The 14,057-nt window shown below is 51.1% G+C and overlaps 1 protein-coding gene across 1 annotated transcript in view; it reads left to right on the forward strand.

The window, feature by feature from the left end:
* FAM20A (FAM20A, golgi associated secretory pathway pseudokinase) overlaps window positions 1-14,057 on the forward strand; it is a 38,544-nt gene that overhangs the window by 4,829 nt on the left and 19,658 nt on the right. The window contains exon 2 of the mRNA XM_006017387.2: window positions 4-134. Within this exon, the coding sequence (XP_006017449.1) occupies window positions 4-134 (131 nt within the window). The remainder of the gene's footprint in view (window positions 1-3; window positions 135-14,057) is intronic.

Below are 14,057 nucleotides of genomic sequence, written 5' to 3' on the forward strand. Positions count from 1 at the left end.
CAGCCCGGCTCCAAGCTGCGGCGCCTCCTGGCGCACCCGCTCTACCGCGCCCCGGAGCCCGGCCCCGCCGAGCCGCTGCTGGGTGGCCGCGACGCGCTGCGCTACTACCGCAGGAAGGTGGCCCGCTGGAACAGGTGCGTCCGCCCGCCACAGGGCTGGGAGAAGTTCAGTCCTGGCCCCGCTCCCGCAGGCAGCACCCCGTCTCGCGGCCCTCCGCTGCCAGCGGGAGCAGGTGGCACGCGGGCGGGCGGGCGGCATCCCTGCTTTCCAGGTTCAGCCTCCGACTTCGGTCCCCGATGTCGGAAACAGGCAGAGGGGTGAGTCCCCAACCCCCGTTGCCTGTCCTGGGATTCGGTTTCGAGACCAAAACGCCTGGTTTGGAGGGGGTCGGGATTTTGCAGATGGGACGCGTGTTTCGGGGCTCCCCTGGCCCCAAACCCACCTCCCAAACTTCCCGCAGAAGGTCACAAGGGAGCCGGGAAGACCGAGCCCGTCCCTCCCCACTCGGCTCTCTCCCATCAGCAGTTTCATTTATTCGCGGTCGCCAAAGTGCCTGTTTATGCCCGAAACAAAAGTGTTCTGGATGGGATTCAGGCCAGCGCTGTGAATCGCCTTTTATTTCCCTCGGACCGAGAACACAAGGAGCGGACAGCAGGTAGCTTTGCAGACAATGAGGAGAAGTAACCGAAACTTTAAAAGGAAGAAAGAGCAGACGGCTAACCCAAAAAACAAAGTGAGAGAGGGGATCTGCGCGCCAAGTGGCGCCGGGAGCGTTCCCTTTGCAAAGGCAGCAATTGTGCTGGCTGAGCTGCTTACCGGCAGCCTGCGTCGTTTTGGTCCCGTAGAAAAGTCAAGCAGAAAGTGTTAAACTCGTGCCGGTCTCTCTATTTTGAGCGCGCTCCCTAAATAGTGCAGTTTGCATGCCACCCAAAAACAAAAAAAATGAATAAGAAATGATGTTGGACCCAGTGAGCAGATCAATGCAAGCCTGTGACCCTGCCCTGGTTCGGCGCTATAAACTGTCCGTGTGCCGGTGAAACAACGTGTCCTTTATGTGAAGGGCCCGATCCTGCTTTGCCCTGGAGGCAGCGCCGGCCCTTGTGCTGACTTCGGGAGCAGGCTCTGAGTGCGCGGCGGTGGCAATAGGGTCAGCACATCTATTCGTGCCGCCGCGCTCCCAGCTCAGAGCAGAGAGGTGCTTCCTCTCGCCGGTCAGAGCCGTGGTTTGAACAGCGTCCGGTGAAAATAGCAGCGTGTTACACGCGCTCGACCGAAAGGACACCAAAATGAATGTGCCCTTGAGCTGAATCCTCGTTCTGGGAGGAGGAGCCTGTGTGCTTCTGCCTGGGGATCTCAAAGCACGGTTAGCTCCCAGCATTGCACGCCTTTTTCGTGGTCGCCCCGTTCAGCTTCCAAAGTGGAGTCCGTGAGCGAGCAGGGGCCTCGCCGCCACGGCCGCTCGGGTCTTGCTCTCCTCCTCCGACCTGCCGCCTGTGTCCAGCTTGGCTCTTCCCAGCTCCCGCTGACCACGTGGCTGCGTGGCTGCACCTCTGCAAGACATCAGCGCCGTTCTCCAAATGCAGGAGGTGCTACCTTTGCTGCAGTGGGAGGAAAGCCCCGATGGGACCAGCGAAAAGAAAGAACGGGTTTGAGCAGCTGAGAAAAGTATTGAAATAAACCGGAACAAATTAGGGTGCGATCTGGCACGCGGGAGTGTTCCCCCTCCCCACCAACCCCTGCGTCTTATTCTCGGAGAACCATCCTTTAATGATCCTTCCCGCTCCAACTTTTCTGCTGCCCGCAGTCGTTTTTGCTTTTTTTTTTTTTCCTAGACCGCCGGAAACCGCGTCCTTCCACCTACCTACTCGCTGTCCTGGCACAAAAGTTTGGCCCCGTGTCCCTTGCTGGAAAAGAATCGCTGCAAAGCATCTGGGCAGGCTTTCAAAAGTGACAGTTGTGAGGAAAGGCAGGAGCGGTGAATTGGCAGGAGCCAGACCCGCGCGGCGTGCAGGGGAGCGTCGACTAGCTGCGAGAGGAGGAAGAAGGGACATAAGCAGGAGGGAGCTGGGGGACAAGAAATGAGTAGGAAGGGGAGCAAGATCGGGGAACCGAGGCAAGCATGAGACGTGGCGATCTGGAGATGTCCACTGAGCCAGTCGGATCCTTTAGCCGGTAGCTACCTAGTTGGGGGGTGGAAAGAGTTCCCCGAGGATTATTGTTTGCATCCAATTCCTTCTCCGAAATAGCCGCTATCAGCTCTGCATTAGCCCCAAGGAAGGCTTTTACGCCTAAGTAGGTTGCACGAGGAACGCTCGGTGGATTACTCTCACAAAACCAGCAAGCGGTTCGGTTTAATTGGAGATTAGATTTGGAAAACCATTTTTTTTTTTAAATAGGTCAATGGGAGTCGCGTGCAATTTGGCCCGATATCCATCACAGAGCATACAGCGTGCCAAGCGGCCCCCGAGCTTTATTAACGGCTGGGGAGACGGGTGGATTTTAGCTCCTGCACAGTCTCTCACCTGATCTGACCTCTTGGGTAGCGTGCTGCATGTGCGGGGTGGATATTTGCACTGCCAATGTGCCCCGAAGCTGGGGCGTGATCCCAAATGCCCACACCGCCGCAAGTACAGATGCTCAGAATAGACGAGCAGCTCGGGGAGTTTCTTCTGCCCTGTTATTTCCAAGTCTACGAGCAACCTTTGGTGAAGACGCTTGAGTTGCAGGGTAAGAGATTTCTAAATGCCGAAGAGATTCCCATGTCCGAGTCCAGTTTTTGAGAGCGATTTAGCCCTTGAACATATTCCCTCCAGTCTCCCGTCCACTTCTGAGAGGAGCCTTTTGCCCAACAGGAAGATGCATTTGTCTCATTTGTGATGGATCAGGATATCAGTGACTTGAGAACAGCGGTTTGCATTAACAGTCCAGAACGCGTCGTCTCCCAAGCCGGCCTCGCTGTGTGCAGCGCGGCTCTGTCACGCTGGGTCTGTCTTGCTCTTTAATTGAAGCCAAAGCTGATTAGCATGTTTCGAGGGAGAGAAAAAGCTGATGGAAACAAAGTTTTGTGGAAAACTGTTGGTATCTGTGATTTTCAACCAACTGTTTTTGTCTGGCTGTAAGACCGGACATTGGGGTTGACTCCGAAGTAATCTTTCACGTGATAGATGTCCCATTGCATTGCATTCCTACGTTACAGGGATGAGACCCATCTAATCAATCACCTGCATGGATATAGGGAATAAAATATTTCAGATGAGACAGGAGAAAGGTCCCTGCAAGGCAGCGCGGTCAGTCCTATCTTGTACCGGTAGAGAGACGGACTGCGGCATTCAGGGAAAGGTGTTTTGCATCGTTCCCTCTTTGTTCAGATCTCTCCGAATAAAGCAGCAGCGGCTACGACGGCTGTGTTGTAAATCGGGATCCCCTGCTGTAGGGTGTCATCAGCCGGAGCAGATTCAGAGCTGGCATCTCCCTTGTGCCATGCCACTGCCTGCAACTTGTTGTGGCCATTGGCATCTTGTGTGCCATGCAGTTGGGCAGGGTTGCGAAGTCAGCATGGACCGGGATCCTCTAAGGGAAGTTATCGTGCGAACCTCATGCCGCGGCAGTGTCTCGGGCAGTAGCGGGATGCTCTCGGTCCTGCTCAGGCCTCTCTGGGCAGTGATCTCACGACCAGCTCACAACGGGCTTCCTTCAGGCAGCGATGCCCGGTGAATGTGAGCACTGGGGGTGTTGCACAGGGGAATCTGAGCTCCAGAAACCAGCATTAAGCTCTAGCATTGACTTGGCTCCCTCCCTTTCGCAGCTTCATACTCTGTCTTCCAGGCACTGTATAATCTCAGCCATAGCTCCCGTTTCCACCTACGCTCGTCCCAGTCACGTCTCTCTCCTGCTTTTTAGACTACCCCTCACCAGGCTCGGCTTCAAATCTGCTTCCATACCGCACCCGACTCTGTCAACCGGCTCCCCAAATCCTGTCTCCCAAACACCCTCTGTCTTCAAACCCTGACCTTCCAGAAAGCCTTCGTATCCAGATCCCCATCACTAAACTGTTGTCCCGTGTCTCATACCACAGGTAGTGCATAGGTCTTATTTTAAGGATAGTGTCAAGCACAACACTCTTCTAATGATCCCTAAGTCCATTAAGGCCCATTAAGCCAGGTGGGGCTGCGTGGGCAGTGGAAGCAACCTAAGAGCACACTTTTCTAAGTTTGCCATCAAGTTCCTGAACCCCTGATAAAATTTTAAGAGAGTTGGAGTTCATCGCTCTTGTTCATTGATGATAAGGTGCATGTGAACCAGCATGAACCACTTGAACATCAAACACGCAAGCAGTTCTCTACAGACATTTTTTTTCCCACCGCAGTTTAGGACCAGCTGCCAGCATCCGTGATTTCACTCTCCTTGCTTGAATATCCACAACCTCCTGGATGCCGTCTTTCACAGCAATACGCTCCACAATTTGACTTTGACTTCAGTTGAAATTCAAACAAGGCCTGCGAATGGAGACTGTGCCCTCATAGAGCACAAGTATGTCTTTATAACCGTAAATTTTTGTGGGGGAAAAACTATCTTTTCTGCTGGTGACAGATGCAGGTGATGTTAATAGACTCCTCAGTGCAATCGATATGCTTGGAAACAAGGACGAAAGCTCGTTTTCTCACAGAAACTCCAATGTGGCTTTTGGGCACGTTCCAAGTTTCAGCCGCCTGCCAAGAGCTTGAAGTTCATTGCAAAGACCCGGGGCGTTTCTGCCGGGAGAGGTCTCTTCCCCAGGCTGCGCATCTTCTACGGCTTTGCTTAAAACAGAGCGTTTCTCTTGTCATTCTTTGTGGGGCATCTTGAAAGTTTTAGAAATAGCATGCAAAGCACGGACCACATCAAGTGGCTACCTGACAGTATCCAAAACCCTTATGAGTCTTTGCTGGATTAATTAACAGTTCATCTCTGGCGTTGTATTCAAGCTGCCTCTTTTTTGCTTCATATTCGAAGTCATTTTTCTTGCAGTTTCCAGTTAATCAGCCGCTTGCAGTCAAGATACTTGTACATCCCTTATCAGGATGATAATGGACAAGGAAATCCTTTGGGGGTTTTAGCTGACGCATAGTTTGTTTGATACCCGTTTCAACTTCTGGACGCATTTTGCTTGCAATTTGGACTTCGTAAAGAAGGAGGTGCCAAAGTCTTCCGCTGCACGAGAATTTCTACTGCAGGTTTCTTGTGAGCTTGGCAACTCAACATCTCTTCGAGTTTTGGTTCCTGTGAGTATTTTTAGGTTTGAATCATTGACAATGAAAACTAAACTCCAGCTCGGTAGCCATGTGCATGCATCGCAGCAATTCGGATTTCTCAGCTTGTTTCGCTGAAGGCTTTTGGAAACGTGTTGGTGCATGAATCCCTGGTGCAAAAAAATGCAACCGCTTTGAACCACACGAAAAATGCCGCCGTTCTAGTGCGACAGCTCTTGCTTGCAGGAGTCAAAGGACGTGCGTCGCCTGGGCCAAAAAGGGCTCTCTTGTTAAGGTCCCTGCTAAACATTTCCTTTCATATGTGCCCCCTTATTGTGGCCTTGACCTGAAAATCCCTGAGTGTAATTCCTACTCAACTGTCCAAAAATAGTTTCTGCAATTCCAGCCCCAGACAGATCTCTCACCTGCCATAATCTGGTGACATGATTTTCAATCATCACGCTGCCCTCTCCCACCTGTAGTGCTGCTTCTTCAGGAGCAAATATAACAGTCTGCTTTTGTTCACGCATGTCTTGTGCGTAGCAGAATATGTGGTGGCTTGCAAGGTGCAAAGGATTTCCTTCTTGATCACGTTCCCAAGGATGTGAATACCTCAATTCTGAATATTTTTGCCTACTGATGATCTTTCATGGTCATTTAGGAGAGCCTTCCTTTCATTGCAAGGTGGCATTACACCCAAACTTTCAAAAAGTTCCCATTGAGGGAGGAGCAGACCTTCCCCCTGACCCTTGAACAGGAACATTTTCTGCTCCTCGGCAGTGTGATCTTCCACATCAGCTCTTCAGCAAAATTAGTTTGGTGCTGGTTTCTTTATCAGCCCTCTGATGTTGCTTCAGTTTAATTTCTGAGCCTGTCCCCATCTGATAGCTCTTCTATGATCTGTCAGGTTTTCGTGCTTTGCTAGAATACTTGACATGTTTCTCCCTCCCCTCTGAAGCATTCCTTACTATTTTAGGGGAAAGCCAAACCTCTGAGGTTAAACAGCTTGCAGCAGAATCGGTTGAAGCGGATTGCAGAAGCCGAGCTCTGTACCTTCCCCGCTCTCCAATTCAAAGCTTAGTGTGAAAAAATGGAAAGCTGAAAATGTTCTTCCATTACCACCCAGTGGAAAATCCTTCTAATTCCTGTGCGCTGGCCTAGCGTCCACATGCAGTCAAGGCTTGATTTCCAGCCCTTTTGGCAGGACATTTCAGAGCATCAGTGCCCAGTTTCTTCTTCTTGTGGGTCTCCTGATTTTCCTTGAAGTTACTTCTGCTCACAGGCATATGAGCTGCCTGACCGAGGGCAACGTTTTTTCTTGTTCTCTTCATTCAGATCCGAGGAAACGAAGCGTTCTTCCTTACGCGGGCTGTTTGCAGAGGGAGGAACCGGTGACAACCTGGGCTAGATGAGCGCTCATGACTAGGAGGGTCCAATGCATCCGTCGGGAGCAAAGCAGTTGATTGCAGAACGCTTAAAAACGCTTGACTTGGTTTTGCATGGTGGGGTCGTCTGCCTGCTGCCACGCGTCGCTCCAGAAAGCTGGCTGTCATTTTCTCTTACTGGTTTCTGCTTTCCCCCCGCCGGCTGTTGACACCGTCACTGAAGACCACAACGTGTCCATGAGTACAAACTAGGTGAGGAACTTCGAAACACCCGAGTACAACCTGAGTCCTCATCAGTATGGCCCCTATCTCCTGGTGTAACCCGTGTGTCACTTAGGAGAAAAGGGAGCAATTCCATTTTTTCAGTCTTGCGGATGTGCCGTGCGTTCTCTTTTATTGCCCCTGGTTACTTTATAAGACAACTAACTCATTTTTAATCATAAAGTTCTGCTGAAGAGATTTTGGAGGAAACCTGTTGTTTTAGCAGCCAGCCAGGAATGACGCCAATGTCCTTTGTTAACACCCGGGCGAGGGTTGTTCTATTGCAGACCTGAAATGCAAAGCATTCCCAGTGGTTTCAGCGAGTACGTGGGGTTCAGCACGGTAAAACTGATTATGTGGAAAAGGGGAGTGAGATTTTTCTGTGCATCCTGCTCCATTTACATCTGCTCAGCAGAGATGTTTGTTCCCCTTGTGCGTGTAGGGGTTGCTCAGTCAAATCTCTCTTCGCTGATCTGCATGCGATCCGCCTTCACGTGTTTGCATGTCCTTTGCTGTTGCGTCCTTCAATTCAGCTAAGTGAGTGCATTGTTGGTATATATAGACCGCTCCCATCCGTATCCTGGTCCCGATTCTGTGCTTCGTTATTTGAACATTGCACTAGTGAAAACAGCCTTGCTTTGCTTTGCATAGAAACGTAGACCCATTTCTTCCAGCTTTGCACAATCTGAACTCCTTCATTCCTGAGAAACAGGAGTTTAGCTTCCCTGAAGGGAGTGCACTTGCTTTGGATTTCCACTTGTATCATGTGTTAGCAGAATACATGGGATCCCTGCCGCGGTAGGGAGGACTGGAAGCTTGCTACGTTCAGATGAGGGCAGAGATGCGTGAAAAACTCAAAGAGCAGTTGCTGGGGCTGTTGGGTGTAAACCAGAGCAATTTTTTAGAAGACGGGAAAGAAAATGGGCAATAGACGGTCGACCTGGAATCGAGTCCCCGCTCCGCTGTTGTTCTTCTGCGTGACTTGAGCAAGTCACTTTGTCCCTGTTTCCACCTTTATATGAGGGGTAATACCGGTAGCAATTCCCTACCACAGAAGGTTACTGTGAGGATAAAGTTATTAAATGACAGTGGACTGCTTAGGTATCAACCATATAATTGCTTATGAGGGGTAATTAGGTATCAACCATATAATTACGGTGGACAGGAGAGAGTCCCGAGCTAGCGGCATTAACCGGGGTCCAGTCTAGGAAACTGCAGCATACTAGTAAGGCCTCGTTATCCCCCAGTGCCAAACTGCATAGGACGCATCTTAGATGCATGGCTTGCAACATGATTGTAAGGTGCTCCAGGATCACCATGATGAGCCTGGTTAAGCCTGAATAAAACAGAGCAGCATTTCTCAAACGGGAGTTTGCCGTGACTTCTGGAGAGCGGTGTAGGAGGGCATAATGGGAAATACAAGGAAGAAAAAGGGAAAATATAAAGCGAGGGAAAGGACCGCTGAAGGAAAATAAGGAACGATTTTAGAGTGTCGTTTGGGGTGCTAGCAAGGTGACAGTGTGGCCATTGTGACTTACAGCATTATGTTCTTATTGTGTGTAATCGGGAGTTTTAGGGGCTCACAAATTTGGTATGGGACCCCAACAGTCAGAGACATGCTGGAATGGGAAACCAGCCTGGCGCAACCTCTGACCCAACACGGGGTAGAGGAGGACGGCCCCGCAGGCACGGCGGTCGCTGGGACACGTCCTGATGAGGTAAAGAGCCAGTAGAGACTGTTTGGAGGACCTGGGCTTTTCTCCCGCTGACTTTTCTGACAAGGCCTTGGACAAGTTCCTTGGCCTTTTCTATTCAAAAGGGGCCTGAGGTTTGAGTACCCATTTCTTATTGCCTGGTTTGAGCCATGCCCAGGCTGACGTGCAGTGGTGCTGGGCACCTCCAGACTCCCTGGAGGTGAAGGTGAGAAGCACCTAGGAAATGCCTGAGGACGGCTCCACTTCCACCATTTTCATTCGAGCGCAGGACTTGCACCTTGGAAAATAATCTGCAATATTACAGCTCTTTAAAAAGCAAACGAACAAAACAACTAGTGGCTGCCGAGATCAGTGTTTTCCTTTTAGCATCCTTGCATGGTTGAGTCATGTGCCTGAGCAAACCGGGAGCTCAAGGCGATGAGATCGTTGTGCTTAATCACAGTAAAAGCTGGTGAAATATAATTGAAGGTAACTAAGTGAAAGAATTTAAGCGTTGTTATCAGGTTCTGCCGAAGTTCCTGCAAATAGAATTTGCTTTGGAAATAATCTTAGCTGCGACCATATCTTGTTCTGCGAGCATCCCAACAATAGCGGTAGGCTACAAGTTAGGCGCTGCACATGACTATCAATTTAGCTGTAACGGCAGGGCCGTGCTGATAGATGTCGGGTCTATATATGACCTACATAAAATCTGCATATGTTTCAGAGCAATATGAATCTCCGTTATGCTCAGCAGGGAGTTTACATTTTTCAAAGCCAGGCAATGCACGGGGAATGCATGAGAACTGTGCAGCGAAGATGGATGCTCCTGGAGCAAGTGCATGGTGGGAGCTTTGAACAAAGTCGGATCACGTAGCTTATTTGATGACATCCTACATCACCAGCAAAGGCCCATAACGCTAAATGCCAAGTGCCGATAGCAACAGTGGCATTACTCTGCTCCAGTCTAACCTGAGGGACTGCCCTGGCTGTCTGCTAATAAGTCCATTGCTACCCGCTTCACTCGGTTGCTTTTTCAGATTTTTTGGCGAAGAAAACATTGTCGTTTGCTTTTTGTCCTGTTATTTATTTATTACCCAGCCAGCAGTGGATCTAGGCAGTCATTTGCCCTTGTTTGACTTAGCTTTGCATCTTATTCTTTTGGGGGAGAGCATATTGATTATTCCTCAGTCGCTTTGAAATAAAATATATGGTTCTCGTAAACAGAGGAAGCATTCTGGGAGCACAATCAGGCTGAATTAACTCGCAGCCATCTCGCTCCTTGGGTGCTAAATAGCAAGTGGAATATATCATGGGGAGGCAGAGCCCAAGGCTTGTCTGGGAAGGGCTGCTTTAGCTTTTTTGGATCCACGTTGGCTCTGTGCATCAATTATGCAGTATGACTAAGGTAGAGAATGTTATCCATTTAGCTTCGGCCCCTGATAGGAACTTGGCTGAGCATGAGACTCGATCAAGCGCCGGGCCCAACTCAAGCAGATGGTGCTACAAGCATGATCCACGGAAGAGAGATTTTGTCTGTCTGTAAGTGGTTTATGGAAACAGGCTCATCTGTTCGTGCCTAAGGATAGGTGGCATTGTCTCTAAGTTAGTGGGCTCGGCAAGGTCTCCAGCATACGCTGTAAACAGCCTCCAACAAGCGGGCAGTGCTTGCTGGAGGGCTACAGCCGCACTGCGGCAGTGCTGGTACAATTGAGACCCCCCACAGCCTTTCCTGCGGTGACAGTCGGAGGAGGGTAGGGAAGGCATGAGATCTAAAGCTGTCCGTACCATCACAAAGAGGCTTGCAGAGCAACAGCGCAACTCCCCTGTAGCCTTTCTTGCCCTGACACATTAGGGGTTGAAGGTGCTTCCTCCACCTTTATTCAGCTCTTCTAGAGGGCAGGATCGAGGACCCTGAGGACTGTTGGCATGTCCACATAGCAAGTACGGTGTATGAACAGCAGGACTGCAAAATTGGGCCAAGGGATGCCCCTTTCCCAGGATGTAGGGCAGGAAAGAGCCCTAATTCAGCCTCTAAGAGCGCACGGTCCTTGGCTGTCCGGCTGATGCTGTGTGTGAAGGATCAGGCTAGCTAGGCACTTGGGCAGGAAGGTCCTCACCCAGCTAACAGAGCTGCCCTTTGCTTTGTAAGTGGAAATTTTCCCTACGGGAGAGCAACTCAGCTCTTCCATTTTAACCTGGTGCCAGGTGCCCAGATCGATAGGATGCATCGATGAACGCATCAATATTACGAATGTCCCCGGTGGTGAGGCTGAGCGGGAGCAAATTTCAATAGGTTAGACACGCTGGGGACTTGCTCCCAATCCACCAAGTGCTGTTGGTGGCAGAGGACTTCTTCCCCAGCCCCAGGGGAAGGCTTCTGGGATTAAATGTCAGCACTCGGTGCAGGTCCCATCCGATCGCCTGCAGCGTGTGCAGAACGAAACCCATCCTGTTCATTTGCCTGGCACTTCAATTATGAATCAGGGGTTGATTACAGGATGTGAAACCAGCTGGAGAGACTCATGGGGATGCAGGAAGGAAAAATCAAAAGGAGGATCCGTTCCTCTTCAAATATAAAAGCCCTCTACGGCTCCAGAGCTTATTTTAATCCCCTAGTGAGCCTCTTCCCCTGCCACAGCCTCCAGCCTGTAATCTCTTTAGCACCGTGGGGATGGAGCATTTATTGTGCAAGCAGCTAATCATGATGTGTCACCCGGCACTTGTCTACGCCACATCCTGGGGAGGACGAGATTGAACGTACTACATCTGCGCCTTGTTCACCCAAATCTGCTGGCACCCGTCAAAGCTGGAAGCAAGCTTGCTTCATGGATGAACTGCCGAGTCTGTGGCGTGCCAGTGGACTTGGGTGCACGGGGCATGGGAGGCATGCGGTCGGCCCCGTCTAGTCAGCCTGCCACCAATGCAGCAAAGACAAGCTCCCTCCAGTAGCACTCAGGATGCCCTAGTCAGACTGAGTCCTATGGACCCAGGCACTATAAAAACAAAGAGGGTCCGGTTCCCTGCTGCACTGCCTTTTGCAAACCAAGTGCATGACCTGACCATTCGGCCCTCCCGTCGGCGGTGTGCATCGTGCACGCGCTTTGCACAGAGGTGAGTGCCCGCAGATGGTGCTGAGCAGTGGATCATCAGGCCCGTGGTAACTTGGCTGCTTTAAAGTCCTTGCCACCCACCAGCAGTGCTCACACGAGCCTGTGCTGGAGCCGGGCTGTGACCAGCGTAGAAAGTGACTTGCACCAATCCAGCGAATCTCCATTAAATGAGGGCACGGGTGCAGGCCACCTCTGAGGCCGGCATACCACATCTGCAGCAGGTCCTGGCAGCGGTGCAGCTGTGTTGGATGGAGCTGCGATGTGAATGAACCTCCTGAAAGACACAAGTCCCGAGCCAACTGCAGTCTCACAGAGAGCTGCAGCTCCCTCGGTGGGACCGTGCACCCACCAAAGGGGACTCTTTCGGCTTTATTACCCAGTATGATTTAATCGCCGGCAAGATGAAGAGGGTGGGTGGAAACACGGAGCACGCATGCCTGGGTTTATTTATAGTGAGCTATAAATAGACCGGCGTTTTATGATTATACCTTTCCGTGGCTTTCTTTATTAAAAGTAAAATACTGCAGGGACCAGGAGCTTCAAACCAAGGATCTGGGGAAAGTAGAGGCAGCTGAATCCCATCTTGAAACTGCCGGGTAGGTTGAACTGTTTGTCCTCAACCACATGCACTCACGGCCGCTGAAAAGCACTTACCTCTCAGCTGAGAGGGAGGCAGCCCGGGTGCAGAAGAGGAGACGTTTGGGGGATCTGTGCACATGCGCTTATTTTGTCCAAAGGGACTGTTCGTGTGCACAGTCGTATTTGTGAAGGTTGCATGTAAAGGGGCCATCCACATCAGAGTGCAGGGGGCTCGCTGTATTCTCCGGGAGAGATGGGTCAGGCCTGCCTTTTTGCACTCAAAGCTCAAGCCACTATATTAACGATGTGTCAGCATCTTCTTTCTTTATCCTCCTACTCTCATAAGTGTCTGCTGCTCCTCCCTTAGCTGATCCTTGAGCAAAGGGAACTTGTTGGATACTTCTTCCTCCGGAAGGAGAACAAGCTGCCACCGGGGCTCTGTCTGCCTGGGGCAGGGAGCAGCATTAAGGTGAATTGACTGAAAATGTGCTGTATATGCACGTGAATATGTGCAAGCATGAGACTGCGGGTTTTCCTGTTTAGGAGTAAAACAGCCTTAGATCACTGTGTTTTCCCTGCAGAGGAGGTGCTCTAAGGCCACCTCCATAGGTGCGTCCGCCTGGGAGTGTCATGCATTGCAACCGATGTGCACCGGCACCCTCCACCGTTGACTCCCCTTTAACTTTCGGAGTGTGCCTACACCACAGGCTGCTACTTCAAGCAGTCCATGCAAGAATGGCTCATCTTTTTCCATTTCCTAAGTTTCTGTCACTGGTTCACCGAAGTCTGCCCATCGGAGCCAGGCCTGGCTGTGTCTCTCTGTCGGCTGCCTCAACTTCACTGCAACCCCGGAAACTGAGGTTGTGTGACGCAAGAGTCCCATGCAGTCCGTTGAGCGTTCAAATCAACAAATAAAAAGCCCCGCCATGCAGCTAAGGCATTTTAGTTTGTCAGTGCAGTCTCTCTGGCCAAGACATGTGCTAGTGCTACAGTTGTGCCCATTGTGTCTATGGGACTCTAACAGCTAAATGCCAGCAGGCCAGATCATGCACACGGTAAACCGAACACGGTCACAGTCGGGTTGTTGCTGCGTTAGCCCTGACCCCCAGGAAGCTGATGTTCATGCATTACATAGTTTAACAAACTCATGACTAGCAAGACACTTTGCTTTTGTGTCCAACCTTGGGGTTTGAAGGAAGCACTAATCCTCATGTTCTGCCTCCCTGCCCCAAGAACCTCCAAAGCATAGGAGCTAGGAAATGTGGCTGCGGCATGGCAGCTAGGACATGTGGCTGGCTGTGGCATGGGAGCTAGGACGTGTGGCTACGGCATGGGAGCTAGGCAATGTGGCTGTGGCATGGGAGCTAGGACATGTGGCTGCGGCATGGGAGCTAGGACGCGTGGCTGTGGCATAGGAGCTAGAACGTGTGGCCGCGGCATAGGAGCTAGGACGCGTGGCTGAGTGGCTCGTGTGTTAGAAAGCATGGCACCTTCTAGCTAACGTCTTGCCTACTAGATACAAAGAAGTTGGTGGGCCCGCTTTCACTGGATGTAAAGCAGAGAGCCCCTGCGGAGATCAGAGGTGCTCCAAGGGAGCTGAGACTTCCCTGTGTGTTAAAGCCGGTGACGCTGGACCAGGTCTTGGTGCCCGGCACAGTTCTTCCAGGGCAGAAGTTTCTGTGAAAATCACCTGCTCGCACTGAAAAGTCAGCTATTCAGGCAGTTGTGAACTGCGGCAGCATCATTTTTCTCATGGAAACCATGGCTCTGAGGACGTGAAATGCCCCCATCGGGCTA

The sequence above is a fragment of the Alligator sinensis genome, unplaced genomic scaffold, assembly GCF_000455745.1.
Source record: "Alligator sinensis unplaced genomic scaffold, ASM45574v1 scaffold282_2, whole genome shotgun sequence".
Lineage (NCBI taxonomy): Eukaryota > Metazoa > Chordata > Crocodylia > Alligatoridae > Alligator > Alligator sinensis.